The 18,745-nt window shown below is 40.1% G+C and overlaps 1 protein-coding gene across 3 annotated transcripts in view; it reads left to right on the top strand.

Moving 5' to 3' along the window:
* Window positions 1-18,745, top strand: part of LOC120399118 (band 4.1-like protein 4B) — a 279,147-nt gene that overhangs the window by 225,588 nt on the left and 34,814 nt on the right. For all 3 annotated transcript variants that reach the window (XM_039527041.1, XM_039527042.1, XM_039527040.1), the window contains exons 20-22: window positions 2,478-2,582; window positions 8,640-8,778; window positions 9,264-9,341. In XM_039527041.1, coding sequence (XP_039382975.1) covers window positions 2,478-2,582; window positions 8,640-8,778; window positions 9,264-9,341 — 322 coding nt within the window. The remainder of the gene's footprint in view (window positions 1-2,477; window positions 2,583-8,639; window positions 8,779-9,263; window positions 9,342-18,745) is intronic.

Here is an 18,745-nt window from a genome sequence, read left to right as displayed (position 1 = left end):
CACATAAAGACTCTATTTTAAATAGCCAAAATAATTACAAGGTATCTCCTTGAAAAGCTATATCTTTTCATGTGAGATAATATACGATTGCTATAGAATTCAAAATGTAACCATAGAAATTATTCAGCTTTATAGTTCATTCTTTTTTCAGTAATGTCAGTGTGATTTTTTTTAGGGCTTTGTACAGGATTAAAAGCCTGCCATTTTTACAAATTTAAATTAAACTCACTAGCTAGTGGCCTTCAGTGGTTGAATGTGTCTGCCTTAAAAGCATGGTTTCTGCTTTTTATCAACAAATATTTCTAAATTTAGACCTAAGGGAAAAATGCTATTTGTGTTATATAACCAAGGATTACCATGTTTGACATTCTGCACCCATTCAGTGATATAACACCTGTGAACTACTAAGATTCACCAATGAGGACAACCAGCCAGCTGCTCTCCAGACTGTTGTTAATCACCCACAAATGAGTGTTTCATACTGAGAGAAGCAAGAGCATTGAATATATTCAGGCTGGGGGAAATGTACTCAGTGGAAACCTGCAGGGGGGGCAGATGGAGCAATGCTGAGGAATAAAGTCTTCAGTGGGAACAGGAGTTTAGCCAGCCAGTTTCAAAAAATGGGGGTTAAAAATCCATCTTCTGACATTGGTAACATCAGTTTAATATCTGATATGTGCTTTGTTGAGGGTCTGTATCCTGTATGTGCTGTGGAATGGACTCAATCTGATATCTCAGAGATTTGGATCTTTAGGTTGAAATCCATATAAAAGTGCAGTGTTATCATTACATTTTATTATTGTTCCTTTTCATCTAAAGTAAGAATACTGTAGGCCCTCCACTAATTTACACCTTGGCTAATTTGCAGCTCCTATAATGTGCACAATCAAATGGTGGTCTCTGCCACTTAGGGTCTGATTGAATGTGCAGTGAAGTAAATGGAAAGACTGATTGGATCAGACCCTGAACAAAGATTTGATGGCAGAATATTGTAACAGGGGGCTGCTCTTACTAAAATTCCATTATTTTTGCAGGATATGTTAACAGGAAATTTACTAGCATACTGTGAAATGTCATAAAGGTAAACTGTACTTGTCAAATGAGTGGAATAGTTTGTGTATTTTGGAATAATACTTTTTATATTCACTTATGATTTTGCAATATTCAGAAAACCACAATGGGGTTTCCACTTATTGATATAAATTAGTAAGGGTCCTCCCTGCTCTATCCCTATGATATCTTATGGTTCCTGATGTGTCTGAAATCGTTTTATGTGATAAATTCATTGCTTGCTGTGTGCGTATCCTTTGTATCTCATGTTAGATTTGATATTTGATTATTTCTGTTCCTGCTTTCACTGGATTTATGTAATGAATGAAAACTACCCTATTAGGAAACTGCTTTAGAAATGGCAATGCTGTCCATTCAGAGCCAGATCCTCAGCCAATGCACATCAATATAACTTAGCTGAAGCCAATGGAGCTGAACATCAGTTTACATCAGTTGAGGTTTGACCCTCAGATTATTTCATTATACAGGTCTTTGCACATTTAGCCTCCCTGCAGCAGTTCTTGAACTGAAAGGATATTGAGGTGTGCTATGGAATAGCTCCTTTTCCTAATTATTAAACAATCTGAACGTTACTTCAGTGAAAAGTGACACCAAAACATAGCATTGTGGACTTCCATGTTATTGGCATTTCAATGATTTCCAGATCAGATTTACATACTTCACAATTCCAAAGATTATTTTTATCCTAATTACCATCCCTACAAACTAAATATGGAATCTGAAAGGCAAGCTGGGTTATTAAATATTACAGAATGCTAGCACAACAGCAAGCAGAGCTCTTCTCTGATCAGGACCCCACTTTGATATCTACAGCCATGGTCCACATTCTTACATAACAATCACAGCTACTTCATGTTGCCATCAGTCATATATATCTTTACTTTAAATTGAACATTTGCAATTTCTTTTGTTTCTAGTGTGTTCCCTGGATCTCATCCACTAGCACATCGCTATTGTATTGGTGTTGCAGACACAGCAGGGAAATGTTTAATTTCAATCAAAGGCTATTTTGATGAATGATTTCTTTAGTCCATTAATATATTTCTAGTTATATTGATGTTTTTAAAAAGTTTTACAAAAACTATTTGTTGGGTCTCTTTAAAATACTGCATTTCTGGGTTTTAAGTTGTTAGCACTGAAGTGTCTTTATTGTGTTTTGCATGGATTTAATATATTTAAATGGTTGCTTCTTTATAAAGTTACACGGTATATAGGGCAGTACAACTGTGAACGAGAAATACGTGTGTGTACACCAGCATGTTGGATTACAAATGGAAGAAAAGGGTAAATTTGCCAATGTGTACTTGCTAATTCAAGTTAAATGTGTCATTAAATTATAACTTTGCTGACATACCTTAAAATTGCTTAAACAAAGCCATCACCACAAACATTTTTCTTGTTTTTAGAAGTCCAGCACCAGTACGGCCAGAAACTACACCATCAACAGGTGCTACAGAAAAGCAGGAAATTAAAGTTTCTCGTGTGAGGAAGTTAACGAGACAATATAGCTTGTGAGTGTTGTACAGCACTATTTGCAAGATTTTCTCTACTACCAAGCTGAAAATTAAAATTGTGCTAATTATTGTTCAAGATATGCCTTCTGAAAGGCGTGAGTGCAATTACATGATAATGATCTTACATTGATATAGTTCCTTTCATCTCTGAGGATCTTGAAGTACTTAGTACTTAAATGAATATGCAATCTACACACACTTACTACCCCACTAAAATGCAAGCCCCTTGTCTTTAACAGTGAACAGCAACATTACTCAGTGGTAGAAGTTAGGAACTAAAAATCCCTTTTCCACTTGAAATTAGAGGTTGATTTTAAGTAGACAAAATTACTGAACCTTTACAAAACCTGCAGATTTCAATTCCTTTAGGTTTTATCAATCAATATGGGCTGGTGAGTCACAGCCGATCATGCTGAAAACAGGGACTGGACATTAGTATCCAGAGTTATAATAGTAAATAATTAAAAAATCATGTTTTGGTAGGACCTATAAAATGTCATACTTCAGAACATAATCCAACCTAGGTTTTGGGGGTTAGGAGGAAATTTTCCATGAAGGGCAGGAGATTTGGCATCTGTTCCTGTAGCATGAGCTGGTGCCAGCCACTTTACCCCTCTCTGCCTCAGCTGTTCCACTGAAAATAATAATACTTAGTTGCTATGTTTCTTATATAACCCACTCCCACTCAGCATGGCACTCGGTCCCTCTCTGGGCCACATATAGAGATTGATGAGACTGCTACATTCTTGGCTAACAGAGCTTGATCTTTTAGCTCAAGCAGTAGATGCTCGTGCTCTTAGGATTAGGGGTCTCAGGTTTGATCCCTGATTCCAAAGAGCAATGAAGCATTACACTTCATTCATTCATTTTTGTAACATCTTTTGAGATCCTTGGCTGGAACCACCATGTTATATTAATACTCATTCTTCTGGACCACTCATTATGGCAAGGGAGACACTGGCACCATGTATTGGAGGGGATGGACTAAACCGAACAGAAGGAAAGAGGGGGTGATACCAGCATACATAAACCAAGAACACCAAATTCATTAGGAAGAAAAAAAACAGAATATGCAAACAATGTGAGATGATAATGACCAGCTCCTCTGGCTGGACTAATCTTCCCAATGACACTAACTATGCAATAGTACTAACCGTAGCTTTCATTTGTATAGCACATTGCATCCAGAAAGATCCCAATAAATATATAGAGAGAGTTACTTTCCCAAATGTAATCACTTTTGTTATGAAATGCAGTAGCTATTCTACATCAAACAGATCTCAGAATATTTTAGGAAAAGAACTGAAGAACTTGAATCAAATTGTAACTATGCAGAGATTTAGGTTGTCAAAATATATAGTAAGTACACAAGTTTGAATTTGACCAGGATACTACGGTTAACAGATGGGAACACACCCTCATGGCTTGGCCAGCAAGACATGACATGAGTCTCTTGCACCATGGTATATCAGCCCATGCTAATCAGAAATCATTGTTGCAAATGAGACTCAAGAGGGGAATTGACACCTCACTCTAGGAAAGGAATGCAAGGTACATTACTCCCTGCTAATATAGGAGATGACACATGGCATGGAATTTGGCAGCATTTTGCAGAAAGATTTTCACGAGGTTGTCTGCTTGTTGTGAATATCCAGTGTGTCTCAAACAAATGTGCTTCTCTTAAATTAGGCTCTGCTTTTACAGCTCTTTCCTTAGTTAATCAGATTTAGTATCACAATGGAGAAAAATTCTCCCACAAGTGTAGAGACCTATCTGTCTCACACTATTTTGCAGGGCTGCCCAGAGGATTCAGGGGGGCTGGAGCAAAGCGGGGGAGCTGCGGCACGTGTACTCACCCAGCGGCGGTCCAGGTCTTCGGTGGCATTTCAGTGGTGGGGGGCCTTTCAGTCGCTCCATGTCTTCGGCAGCACTGAAGGCCCCCCCCGCCACCAAAATGCCGCTGAAGACCCGGACCACTGCCAGGCCAGGGCTTGCAGGGCCCGGGGCCTGGGGCAAACTGCCCCACTTGCCTCCCCTTACCCCCCGGGTGGCCCTGCTATTTTGAGACACTAGAGATCAGAAACTTGTTTACAAGGTGAGCAAATGAAGGACTGAGAAACAACTGTGAAGGAACCAGGTATTTGAGAAGATAATGAGTGGAACAGATACATTGGAAATGAAGGCTGGTCTTATGGTTTAACCACAGTTTTGGTAGTCAAGAGATTTAAATTCTAATCGAGGTTAAAGCACAAACTTCTTTGTGAACTTGACTTCTCTGTGCTTCAATTTATTCAGATCTACCTCACTAGGGTGTTGTGAAGCTTAATTCATCACTGGTTTTAAAGCAGCTTGAGTTCCTCAGAAGGGGCTATAAAAATGCAAATACTATTAATGTTTATTCAGCACAAAGTCCAATTTGATGAGAGGCGGTCATTGATGGCAGGGTCAGAGAACTACTGGGAAATTTTGAATTGATTCAGTTGAGCTCTCTAGTGGGTGAGAGAGCTTGAAAGCTGCAGAGGAATCAAGACAGAAAGGAAGCTAGAGGAAAAGGGGTCAAAGTAGTCTATAGGAATACTTAAGACTGTAGGGATGATGATGTTTGGAAGAGAAAATAATCAATTGTGTCGATCAAGTCAGAGAATTTCTGAAGAATAGTTAAATAGATTTTAAAAAAGTTAATTGTCCATCATTATTTCTAGATTAGACAGTTTCAGAATGTGGAGTGTAATGAAAGAGGAGAGTTGATCATGAGGGAAAGGTTAGCGTGAATTTGGGTGGGAAGAATTTGAATTATGGGTAGGCAATGTCACCCACCTTCTCATCAAATTTGGAGAATTTTCCAGAGAGAAGGTAAACTAACTTGAGGATCCTCAGAGGGAGGAATGAAGTGAGTGCTTATGTTGCCAGGTCTCAGTCAGGCATGTGACAATTCTATCATCAAGGAGGTGTCATGTGCCAATAGAGATTTATCATTAACAAATCAGACAATCAGGGCAAGTCTGTAATGGTGGGTGATAGACTAAAAGGAGGTGGGTAGTTTTGATATGGATAATGTCATTATAATAATGTCATAGGAGTGGAGGAAGGTTAATTCCTAAGGTAGTATAACAAAGAAAGCTAAGGTGAGTTGGTAAAGAGAATAAGAACTGGCAGTGAGCTGAGATTATTGGGGGAAAGCAATGACCGAGAGTGAGGGAAAGAAATAGCGTCAGGTACAGCAGTGAGAATGAAAGGGAGTATAAGGGGTCAAGAGAAGGTAGTAGCAGTAGAGAAGGTTGGTAACCAAAGACAGATGGGGAGAAGTAGCTAAGAGGAGGGTAAGGAGACAGGGAATGGAGAGAAGAGAGATGGATGAGGGTGAGGAGGAGGTTGTGTTACAGAGAATGAAGATGATTTAAGAGGCCATTGAGAGGGATGGTTATGAGAATAGTAGCCACAGCCAACCCACAGAAATTCCAGTCATGTATTAAATTGTTTGAAGGAGCTGTCTTTGGGAGGGTGAGAATGCATCAGTTTAAATGTAGAAGAAAGCGTTGGAAACATGGTGAATGTGAAGATAAGAAGAATAGTACTGGCAACCCAAGAGAAAATGAAAGCAACAGGAAAATTACACAAGTGGAAGAAATCAATATTTTGAAGTGTATTTAAAATAATGCATTTATGGAGATTCAGGTTAGAATTTTCACATTTGGATTTTGGAGCTTTTGAAAATCTCACCTTCGTTGTATAAATATCAGAATATAGATTTTCAGTTCTCCAGCCTTGCACCAGTATGATGGCCCCCTAAGAAAACTGGAACTCAGTGGAAGATTGCAATTAAAATGCTAGGGGCTACAAAACCAACAGTAAATTACATATTTTTAACAAATGTTTATATAACATGTATAATTATACAGTCTCCGAGCTTCACATTTTCACACCAGCAAAACTAAAATCTGCATTTGCAGCCCATTCAAAATAAATAATTGCAAGTACAATGTGAATATTAGATAATAAGGTCTGAATAGACCACTCTGATCATAGTCTGATCGCATATGAGAAGCAAACTAGCAGACAATTGTTCTGATCCATTGACCTCTGGGTTCTGGAGCCAACACACTCCCACTGCACAACCTTCTTTAGGTACTTGCATGTGTAGGTTTTGCATTTTCAATGGCTTTGTGTTCAAATACTGAGGGCAAAATTAAGGCACCAGTATTTGACAAGCTAGCCCTTACATTTATTTCTTCAGGGGCCAAATTCTGTTCTGATTGAAGTCAATGTGATCTTTGCCATTGAGTTCAGTGGGAATGGGATTTAGCATCTGGTGTCTGGATTGTGGGTACAAAAAGTGAAAGGAGGAGTGCTGTGAAAGGAGTAGAGTGGTAAAAAGTCTTGTGCTCAAACCTGTAGCTAGAACACAATAGCACAGTGTGTATAAGATAGGAATACAAATTCATTCCCCAGTTTAGTTGGACGTGACCTAAGAAGCCTTTCTGAACTGGCAGATTCTAAAAGAATTTCCACTTCCCCACAAAACAGGAGTATGAAGGAACAGATTTACCCAGCAAGGCTGGGGAGAGAGCCAGACTATCCCTGCTGAGTGTGAGGTGCAAGGACTGAGAAAATGTCAGCTGCATGTTTATAAAAGAGATTAACTAGGCCAGGAGCCCAAATCTGGCTTGTTGCATTAATAAAATACCTATTTAATAAACTCAGCAGCTTTAATATTTTGTTTTAAACACGAAAACAGTGTGTCATACATGCTCTTCTGCTGTGGTGATGAATTATTGTTCGTCCATGGAAAAGAATGAACTGTGGAAGAGACAATATTAGTTGGCAAAGTCTAGTCATTTTATAAAAGCCTTGGCATTAACCAAACCACATCGCAATTTTGTTGAGATAGTGTTGGGCAGTGTGTCATGTAACTTGTGTTAGTAGTGTTTATATGGACAGCAACAATAGGTGCACAGTCCTGGATTAAAGCAAAACCAAAGTACAGGCCTTCTCTGAAAAGTGCCTGACAAACTGGCATTGCAGGGTTCCATGTGCATTGTAATTCAGTAAGTGCCAGGTTATTTGCTCACTTTACAAATAAAAAGAAGCAAACTTGCACTGGATTGTGACAGCCAAGCTTTTTATTTTATTTTATTTTATTTTTGTGGTGGTGGTGGTTTGGTTTGGTTTTCTTCACACATCACCACCAGTTTTAAAGGTCCTGGAGGCAAAATTATGGCCCCACTGTGCATGGATAATTGAGGACTTAAAAACTTGACCCAAACCACACTGAAGTCAATGACTTGTGATCAGTGGGCTTTTGCAATGGTAATTGAGGGAACAATATGCTCTGCAGCATTTCTTTTACTGGTGACCGTGTGTGAGAAGAAAATAACCCAACTTGACTGCCTGGTTTTTAAAAGAAATGGCTTCTCTGTAAACGGAGCAAATTTGATCTGGAGTCATTAGTTCTCAAAAAACATGGGCTTTCACCATGTTATTTTTACAGTTACTTTTCAGAGTAGAACTGCCCTTTAAAGGTATTTTGAAAATGGAAATACATACATACTGCATGCCAAATCCACTCTGGTAACTTCACATTTACTGTTATACCAGGGCTGATGTTGATCCTGTATATCTATTTGAGGGTTTTCTTACCAATACAGCAAAGCCTATAGAATAGCAAAATGCAAAAATGAAAACTATAAAATGAAAAAGTAATATGAAATAGTCACCAGTGTATGTTTTTAATCAAATGCATTTTCAGTCATAATGTTAATTATTTGTACATAATATCAAGTTAGATTTGAAACTACATGCCATTTAAGTTTTTGCATTTGTTGTTGATGTTTAGTCAGTATTTTTTATTGAGAAATCATTAAAGTTTAAAGAAAACCCAATTTATTTGCCAACTTAGCTGTAAATATTAAATTATGCCTGGCCTGGTGAACATTCAGAAACAGATTGTCCTTTCCTTCTCCTTCCCCCTGCCTCTCATACCTCCAAAGCAAGTTAAAACAAAATTCTGTTATACCTTGTAATGAATGGAGCTTCATGCACTTTTAACAACCACAGTGATGAAGACGACCTTCCTCCAGCACTGGCAGCGGCTGCAGCAGCATCGACATCTGTTTCATCAGCATCTCCCGTGTCACAGAAAACGTGTACACCACAAATGTCAGAAGGACAAACCCAGATATCACCTGGTGCAAAGGTAACATGCAAAGATAGGGTCACGTAAATAGAGTGAGAAGTGATTAGAGATGATAGATATGAAGACAGAAAGTGGCTATGGTTAAATGTTCTTATGAGATGACAGTATTAACTATAATTTTACAGTTGGGAGTAGTTTTTAATATGAAATTGTTGTAGCAGTATACTTATACTATACTATGTATACTGGCAGCAGCTAGAAAATTAGGACATTTAGTACCTGATCCAAAGCCCATTGCAGTCAGTGGGAGTTCTTCCATGAATTTCAATGGGCTTTGGATGAGTACTCAATGAATATTTACTTGGGTTTCAAAGATATATAATTTTGTTGTCCATCTCTCCAGATTCACCTGTCAAAACACATTTAAAACTGTATGTGTAATTTATAATCTACTGAGCTAATTTATTCTTTAATTAAATATATTTTAAACTCTAATTACAAATATTTAATATTTACCCAACTTGTGGGTTTTTTTCTGCCTTTAGAGCCCCACGGATGTTGGAATTACATTTACTTTGGAGCCAGGTGACCTTTTGATGGATTTCACAGAAGCCACACCTATGGTAAATAATTCCAGTTTGCAACTAGGGATGTTTAAATGTCTTTAAGAACTATTTGAAAACCAGAATGAATATGTTCTTATGTTTCACATTGTCTAATAATCCACTTCTGAAAATCAGACCATACTTTCTTTGTTTGCTGGGCACCCCTTGAAGTCAGCTCAGTGCTTCTCAAAATCAGGTCATTAATGTGCACGTTGTCAAATATAATGGCTGAAGCATTGGAATGAAATTCTTCTATCATGGAGATATTTACTCTCAATTTGACCAACCTCTTTGGTACCATAAATATGTGTAGCTAGACCTGTCTTTGGGAGTGATCTGCACGTCCCATTTCTCCCACCCCACCCCAGCTGAGTTCAGAGATCAACCAACAACCACTCCTATATCTCTGACTATACTTTCACTTTTGGTTGGTTCAAAGTACTGCACTTTGTCTTAAAACAAGACAGGCAGCCTAATACATGTTGATCATTAACTTCCTTCTTTGGAATAATAGACTCTGAAGCACATTTAAGTTTTTGCTTAAAAACCAGGGGTGAAGTCCAGGCCTAACTGAAGTCAATAACTAACTTCCCATTGACTTCAGTGGGGACAGGATTTCACCCCAGATTCCCAGTGGATAATCTGAAGTATTACACTATGATCCCGAACTGCATTTTCCAAAGTAATCATTGCATCACAAATAGGTCAAATACCATGTAGCAATTCTGCTTGTCACTTTGTCATGTCATCTTTATTGATTATATTAGAAAAAGCAATAGAGGGCGCAGCATTTTCTGGCATGTTTTTTTTATTATTAAAAAACATTTCATCTATGGGATATCACTAAATTCTTTATTGAACAGCTAGATCAGGGGTCTGCAACCCGCGGCTCCGGAGCCGCATGCGGCTCTTCAGCCTCCTTGTTGTGGCTCCCTTCGGCCTTGACAAAAGAAAAAAAAAGAAAAAAAAAAGAATAACGGTTATTTATTAATTTAATTTTTATTTATATATTATTTTAGTTTTGTTTATTTTGTTGCACAGTTATCTTGGAGTTCGAGGTGATACTTTAACATCGAATTTTTAAAAAGTTTTATAATTTGACAATTAAAATATGCGTCACATCCACGTCTATAGCCCTCGCCTTTACCTGCAGGCGGCTTCTTGAGTGTGCGACCCCTGCGGTAAGCTAACCATGAATACATCCCAAAAAAGAAAAATCTCAGAAGAAAATAGAGAGTTTAATTCTGCATGGACAGATTCCTTTGCCTTCACTGCCAACGACACTGGCTTACCTGTGTGCTTGATATGTGGCGAGAAATTAGCAAACAACAAAAAATGTAACGTTGAAAGACATTTTCAAAACAAGCACTCAGCATTTTCTGAAAAGTACCCTACTGAAGATGGGCAAAAGAGAGCGATTTCGGAACTACTACGGAAAGTTGAGCAGAGCAAACATACTTTCAAGAAGTGGATCAACTCTCCAAACTCAACTACAGCTGCTAGTTTTGTGGCAGCTCATGAGATCGTAAGGAGGGGGAAGCTGTTCACAGACGGAGAATACATGAAAGAATCGTTCATAAAAATATCAGAGCATCTATTCTCCGAATTCAAAAACAAACAGGAAATTATTCAGAAAATTAAAGAAATGCCTCTCTCTGCAAAGACCGTCAAGGACAGGACCATTAAAATGGCAACAAACATCACCAGTAAGCAAATTGATTACATCAATTCAGCTCAAGCATATTCAATTGCCTGTGATGAGTCAAGTGATGTAAACGATATTGAGCAGACAGCACTGTTATGCAGATATGTGAACTCTGATGGGAAGAACTGATTGAACTCATACCGCTAAAGGGCCAAACGCAGGGACAGGACATTTGTGAGGCTGTTTTGAGTTGTCTAAAAGCCAAAGGAATAAACACCACTCACCTGGTGTCAGTGTCTACTGATGGTGCACCCAGTATGAGAGCAGCACAGAAGAGCTTTGTGAATTTACTTCAAAAGTCGCTGGATCGAGAGCTGATGATGTTTCACTGCATCTTGCACCAAGAAGCACTGTGCGCTCAAACATTCCCCCCTGAATGTGTGGAAGTGATGAACCTCGTTATTAAGATAGTGAACAAAATAATTGCAAATGGGTTAAACCACCGACAGTTTTGTTCATGGTTAGATGAAGGCCAAAGCGCATATTTGGATCTCCTGCTGCACAACAGAGTTCGGTGGCTGTCAAGGGGAGACGTGCTGAAACGCTTCGCTGCTTGTCTGGAACATGTGAAAACCTTCTTGGAAAGCAAAGGCCTCAGCTATCCCAAACTGGGAGACCTCGATTGGCTGGAAAAGTTTTATTTCATGGTGGATATGACAAGTCACTTAAACACGCTGAATAAAAATCTCCAGGGAAAGGGAAGCACGGCCCTGCAGTTGCTGGAGGATGTTCTGGCGTCTGAGCGCAAGATGACAGTGTTTGCCAGAGATGTACAGAGAGGTACGCTCTCTCACTTCCCCTCCCTGAGAGAGTTCAAAGAAGAGAACAAGCACATAAATTGTGATTATTTACACCGTGCAATTATGGCAATGCAAGCTGCATTTGGAGAAAGATTCAGCGAGTTCAGAAAGGAAAAAAACACTCTGTCCTTCCCTGTCACACCGCTGGACATCGACCCATCCCTGCTGAACATATCCGCATTCACAGGGATAAGTCAGCCCGATCTTGAAATTGAACTGGCCGACGTAGCGGATAAAGACTTATGGGTGTCCAAGTTCAAAAGCCTGACAGCGGATCTCAAAGAAGTCGCCCGTCAGAAGGCCACTCTTGCTAAAGAGCACAAATGGAATGAAACCCGAAGAGGATGAGAGCACACTGAAATGGACTTGTCAAAAAACGTTCCTAATTTTATGTTTACTTTTTTAAAACTGCTAAGCTGCAACTATATGTTTTTTTATATTAAAGTGGGCTACGTTTTATTTTAATTTTACACAAATACGGGAAGGACTCAAAAAGGCCTGCATAGTTCAGTGTTTAATTTATTTCAAAGTAGGCCTACACATGCACACTGCACTTCTGTTTGTTGTATTCTGTTGTTGTAACAGGTAAAATTAAAAAAAGATTAAAACTTTTAAAAGTTTATAAGCAGTGTTATGTTTTGCGGCTCCAGACTATTTTTCTTTAGTGGAAGAGGGGGCAAAATGGCTCTTTTGATAGTAAAGGTTGCTGACCCCTGAGCTAGATCCTGTCATGTCATTATATTGTGTGGACATGTCTTTTGCTTCAAAGACGGTACGCTCCATGCCACAAATTGCTCCCCACCCTGTGTTACATTTAGATAGGGAGTATGTTTTCTCCTTCCTGTTTCACAAAATGAAGAAAATTTCACTAAGAGCCTGGGATGCAGGAGGACTGCACAGAACTGCACCATGCTGCACCCCACTTCCCCTTGCCGTGTCTGGCCGCCTTAGTCAGCAGGTGCAGAACGGATGTGGATCTGGGGCCACTCCTCTGTTCATCCCCTTTGGCTCACTTCAGAGAGCAGTCCTGGTCCTCCCTTGACCTGCAGCCGTGACAGGCCAGAGCATGGCTGTGAAAAATGGTGGGAAGGCTCTTTGTGCATTCATGCCCCAGTCTGAGCAACCCACGCTAAGGCCTGTCGCAATCTAGCCTAGTTCTCAAAAAGTCAGTACTTTACTTCAGGAAACCTAAGGAACAGACGTTCACTGTGGAGACCTGGAGAAGTTCTGAGAGCCTGCGCATTTCTTTTCCTGAGCTCAGTTTATACCAAGTCCTTAGTATTTATACAGTTAAATGTAGCCCAGAATCGGAATCGTTGTGAGTATTGCTTACTGTTCTTGGAGTGCTCTCAATATATCCTTCACTGGAAGTGATATTTTGGTACTGGGGCCCAACATGCTACCTCCTGACTTGAGAACTACAGTGTTGGATGGAAAGACTGTAGTCACGGTGATGAGGACAAGTTTGCGGGAGGGGATTCGTCCAGGTACCTGCAAGGGTGGGGAGCTGTGGGAGGCTGCAGCTGCTAGAATGGGGTTCAGAAGTGGATACTTGTCATGGGAGAGTAGGAGAGCCTGCAATGCTTTTCCCTCAATTCTGCTTGTCTGGGGATGGGTGACTTTCTTTGGAGGTCACTTGGTAGCTCCACTGTCACTTTATAGGCATTGCTTAGCTAATTACTCAACCCCTTCTTGTCAGAGTGCTAGCAGCAAATAGCTTGCTCCTGTTGCAGCCACTTGCTACAGGCTCTGGAGCTGAGACAACTGAGAAACCCTTACACCACTGCTAGAGAGCCCCAGGATATTTCTAGCTACAATGCTGAGTCCATGATCTTCAACTACAGAAATAGAGGAGGTTTCTTATCAATTTCACAATATATTTTGGGACAACATTATCCCAAAGTTCAATATGGAAGGGTAGGAGATGTTCCAGAGCAGCTGCAACTGGAGCAGGCTGTTCAATGCTCCTGCCTCTGCAGCATAGAAGGAGGTACAGAGCTCCTGCACCCCACAATATCTTTGTAAACTGAGGAGTGGCATCCTTGCCTACTGAAATGGCAAGAAGCATTATGGCCCTTGGAGAAATACTAAAAGAGGTGGCCACCCAGTTCCAGAAGATGAGGAACAGGAGGATTTCAGCCTCACCCCACCCCTGAATATTTCCAAGGTGAATGGACCATGAGGAAGGAGAAAAGAGGCCAGTAGTCGCAGGGAGCAGAGGGAACAGAATGTAAACCTTCAGGGCTTGGAGCTCTGCAGCCAGAACCTGCAGGATTAGTTTGACAAGGCACATGCAGACTGAGACAGACATACAGGTTTCTCAGACCTCCTTCCCGCTCTAATAATGTAAAGTGATTGTGGCTAAATTAATGTGATTCCCCTTTTGAGCTTACCTGTGTATTTCTTATTCTGAAGTACATGATACAGCATTTCAGTGTATTCATCCTGAATTATTTATTTTTTTTGGTCATTTATATACAGGAAGTTAGAAACTTGAGCAACTGATCCACTATAGATTAGATTTTGTAAAAAAGATAATATGGTGTTGCAGGGCCTGCCTTCTTCTAGTGACATGGTATAGGATTTATTCCTTAGTTTGTTTATTCCTTATGCCAACCTTTTTTCACCCCTATTGATCTTATTGCCAAGACTATAGTTCATAAATTGACTTTCAAAAGGTTCCTTGGTTTTTCTCAGGAATGGACAAAGCACTACACACCATCAATCAACTTTTTTGTTTCATTTAACATTTACAAAGGTCACCCTGTGTTCTAAAGAGCTGTTTGGAAATTATTGTTTGCAAACCTTTCTCCACAATATTTATTGTGGACTTCAGCACACCTGTCAATTGAGTGTTGAATTAAAAAGCTTATTTACCAAAGATATGGGTCTAAACCAAAAGCAACACCCCCAAACTATGGGTAAGTTCAATTCCAAACTTTGTGACTTAGGTCCATACCTGTTTGTTTAGTTGTGGTGGTGACAGCAGCAGGGGTGCAGAAACAATTTGTATAGTTGGGGTGCTGAGAGCCATTGAACCAAACTGTGAGCCCTGTATATGATGGAAACCACTTCAAGCCAGGGGGTGTGGCAGCACCCCTAGTTCCAGCACCTATGGATAGCAGGTGCTGTCACCTGAGACAGATCCTCAGCTGGCATAGATCCACTGAAGTCAATGAAGCTATGATAATTTATACCTGATGAGGAGCTGGCCCTCTGTATATATCTTGTAATCGCATCCTAGCTGGATCATACACTTGGTTGGCCCTGTTGTTTAATATTTCATTTTTGTCCCATAGTTGTTTAAAATATTTCATTGACATCACTTAAATCGCATGTGCATGGTAGTATGCCTGAACCTACAGTCCATATTCAGGCAAAACTACCAGTTTATCACTAAGTCAGACACAGAGTGAGCTGAACTATTACTACACATGGAATATTATTTCGTTTTCTATTGCATCAAGTCAAAAGTTTGCTTATTCTTCTGCCCTGTAGTAGTGTTTATTTTCTTAGTCATATATCTTTTGCTGTGTAGTCTTAAAAATGCAGAACAGTAGATATCTACTTGCATTTTTATGGGTGAACGTGAACATATGAATATGCACAGAGTTCTTTGAGTGTGAAATTCCTTTCATACTGTAGGTTTACAATTACCCAATTTCCTCCTCCTTAAAGCCGATGGGTACAGAGCACTGCCATTTGGGCTAATGCATTTGGTAACGCATCATGGTAAAAGTCCCAGCTCTACATTGAAAGGAAGCTCACGTGGCATGAATGAAAAGTACAAACCTAGAGGCTGTTACAAAAGGCATGGATTATATGCACTGAGATTATGGATGGAATTCAAACTTCTTAAAATGCTGTTAGCTCCCTGCAGGTGCCTAGAGGACATGACATGATCCACATGTAGGGATTTGTGGAGGTCATTCACTCCTTCCAACATCTCACAGGGAAACCAAGACCCATGTTTCCGAGGCAACTTTTTTCTGGATGGTAACAATTAAATAAAATGTAAACTTAGTTGATATTTTTGTGTGGAAAAATCATTTCTCCTCCACACACTAAGCGGTAGGTTGCAGATTTCGGGTAATTTGAAAACAGATGTTTTGGGGCTTGTGACCGGGCTGCTCTGGCACTTCCTTGTGGCCTGTCAGGACATAGTTCACCCAGCTGCGGGTCTCTGCCAGTATCTTGCGGTCTCTGGGAGGTCTGAGGGAGCAGTGCTTTAGCCCTCTGGCCAAGGCACGCTTCAGTCCTATCCCTTTTGGGGAGTTAAGGTCCAGAGGGAATCAGGAATCCTGCAACTCAAAATACAGTCGTCCAATGAACCTTTGGTGGGACCTTGCCCTTCTGTTCAGGACTTGTCTCCAAACAATCCATGCTTCTGCTGATCCTCCAGGGTCTTGTCATCCCTTCTAGTAAGGGCTTATCTGGCTGGCAAGCTAGTCAGTCTCTGGGCTGCAGACAGGCTTCTTGCCCATCAAGAGAGGCAGAGCTCTGCTCTCCTTCCTGGTCAGCCCAGAGCTAGGATAGGTCTCCTTTTAACTCCCCTCTCCATGCCTAGCATTTGCTGCAGGTGTAGCAGAGTGGGGCTAACTGGGTCCACGGGCTCTCTTTAACCCCCTCGTTGTCAGTGTGGGGCCTATTTGCCCATCACAGGGCTCCGCTATCAAAATACAGCATGTTCTTGTTTTCCTCTCAGAGGTGAGAGAACAAACATCAGTGAAATGAGTGCATGTGACAAGTGACTGTGAGAATAAGAGCAAGGCTGTTGAAAGCAGGGAAATACGGACAAAGTGAGAGCTAATTTAAACACTATTAAAACTAGGGTAATCACACATAGAGCATGTCTTTACCAAACTCCTGTGTAACTTGTCCTCCTCCAGGAGCAGAGAGAGAGAGATCGAGAATCAAATATCTTTCTTCTGTGGATGGGAGGTCAAATCTCAAAATATCCAGTCTTTCTGACTGAAATCTCAGAATTCTGACTGGAATATCTGGTGGAACGGCAGGATCTGGTTTTGTTTGGTTTGTTTTAATTTTCAGTGATGTGTGCCAGACTGACAACACCGAAGACTGGCCTCCTCTGTTCAATCACAGAGCAGGTTGTTGCAGCTCTTCACCCTTGTGGGACAGTCACCCGGCTGCTGTACTAGACCCAACCTTTAGATCCCAGGTGCTTCCAGGCTTCCTAAATCTGAGCAACATCCAGACATTCTCTCTAAGTCTGGCTTCTCAGGCACACTTCCAAGGCACAGATTTCTTGTGGGATGTGGGGCCTTGTGGCCCAGCTGCCTTAGGCCCACGGCTAGTGCTGAACTCTCACAGGCAAGCACACTCTACCCAGAATTCCTTGCTGGCACACAGTATTACACTTCAGCTCAGAATTGTGATTTTTTCAAAAACATAGGAGTTAGGATATAAAATTAAGAGTATCTGGATTGTGGTTTATTAAAACTGTTCTACAGTACCAGTGCCTTTTCTACCATATCCATCTCTTTTACACATCTGTAGCTTTTCAGGACCTGGAAATCAAAGCAAAAGCTGAAACTATTGCATTTGTGTATTAAATAAGTATGATTTGTAACATAGATCGTCTTCTGGATCATCTGGGACACAGGTGCTAAAACTCTGCATTAATATTCAGGGTAACTATTCCCAAGTCAGGCTGGCAAATAGATACAGAAATCTCCAACCAGGATAGAATGGGGGTAGGAGCCAGCCTCTTTTAGGGCCTACAGTGAACTAAGGCAATAGGACAGAATAAGTCTCAGAGGGAAATATTAGGAACTGCCAAGCTTGGTAAGTGAGGTTAAGCTGAGGTTTATGCTGTATTCTTGTTTTTGTGTTACCAATAAAGCCAGACTCCACGAAGGGGTGAGAGTGGACATTATCTCAGAGCCTGTGGACACTGACCTGGAGGATGGGATAGGATCACAGCCAATTCACAATGATTAAATCATTAAAATAAATAGAAAAAACATTTTACTGTCATCATGGTACATGCAGTCCATACCTGCTCGTATATGCACTGTAGCAAATGTAGAAATTACTAGTGCCACATATGCCACCTATTGGCAGAAAGTGGGAAATTATTTCCACTAATTTGTATTTACCAAGATTGTGGTATGAGTTTGTATGTATGTATATATATGATTGAAAGGTTAAAATAATCATAAATATAATGTATTTTAATTGAAGGTGATTTTGGAACAAATGTTTAAACTTTAGAAATACTTGCCATGGGCCCATGCAATCCTCTTGACTTCAGCGAATTTGCACAGAATATGAAAGAGCACAGAATTTAATCCACGTAACTTGTAAAGCATTGGAATGGGAATTGAATGTAACCAAAGTTAAGTTATGTTCATGCTAACTTTAGGCCTAATAATCTTGAAGACATTAGAAGTCCCAGCATTGAGTAGACTAATAGTGGTCCTTGTTGTAATACATGGAAGGGACAGTTAGAAATAGCTCGGGAGTTACACCCAATTTCATCTCTACAAACTTGCCTGTTTGACTATTGGAATTTGTTTGAATCTTTTTATTTTTAATGAAAAATTTAGGAAAAATGAATGCTCAGCAGTTTCAACTGCTTACAATTCAAAGAAGTGTGAAGACGACAGAAACAGCTCTTTCGTTCGACAGTGGTAGCTTTAACAGAGTTTACAGGCGCTGATGGAAATGACAAACAGCCTGGCCCTAATTAAAGACCATATTTAAACTATTCAAAAAACAAGTGTAAATTAGCCAAAAACAAACAAGCAGAGCTCAAAAACGATCACTGCAACAGATGAAGTAAGTACAGTCTACTCATTAGCTTGATTCAATAGAGAAACAAAACAACAAAAAATTAGAGAAATCAACAAAGACTGGAAGGAGAGGTAGTGAAGGTGCAAAGAGATTTGAGACTG

Source organism: Mauremys reevesii, linkage group 2 (genome assembly GCF_016161935.1).
Source record: "Mauremys reevesii isolate NIE-2019 linkage group 2, ASM1616193v1, whole genome shotgun sequence".
In the NCBI taxonomy this organism is placed as follows: domain Eukaryota; kingdom Metazoa; phylum Chordata; order Testudines; family Geoemydidae; genus Mauremys; species Mauremys reevesii.
This window is presented reverse-complemented; position numbering and strand designations above follow the sequence as displayed.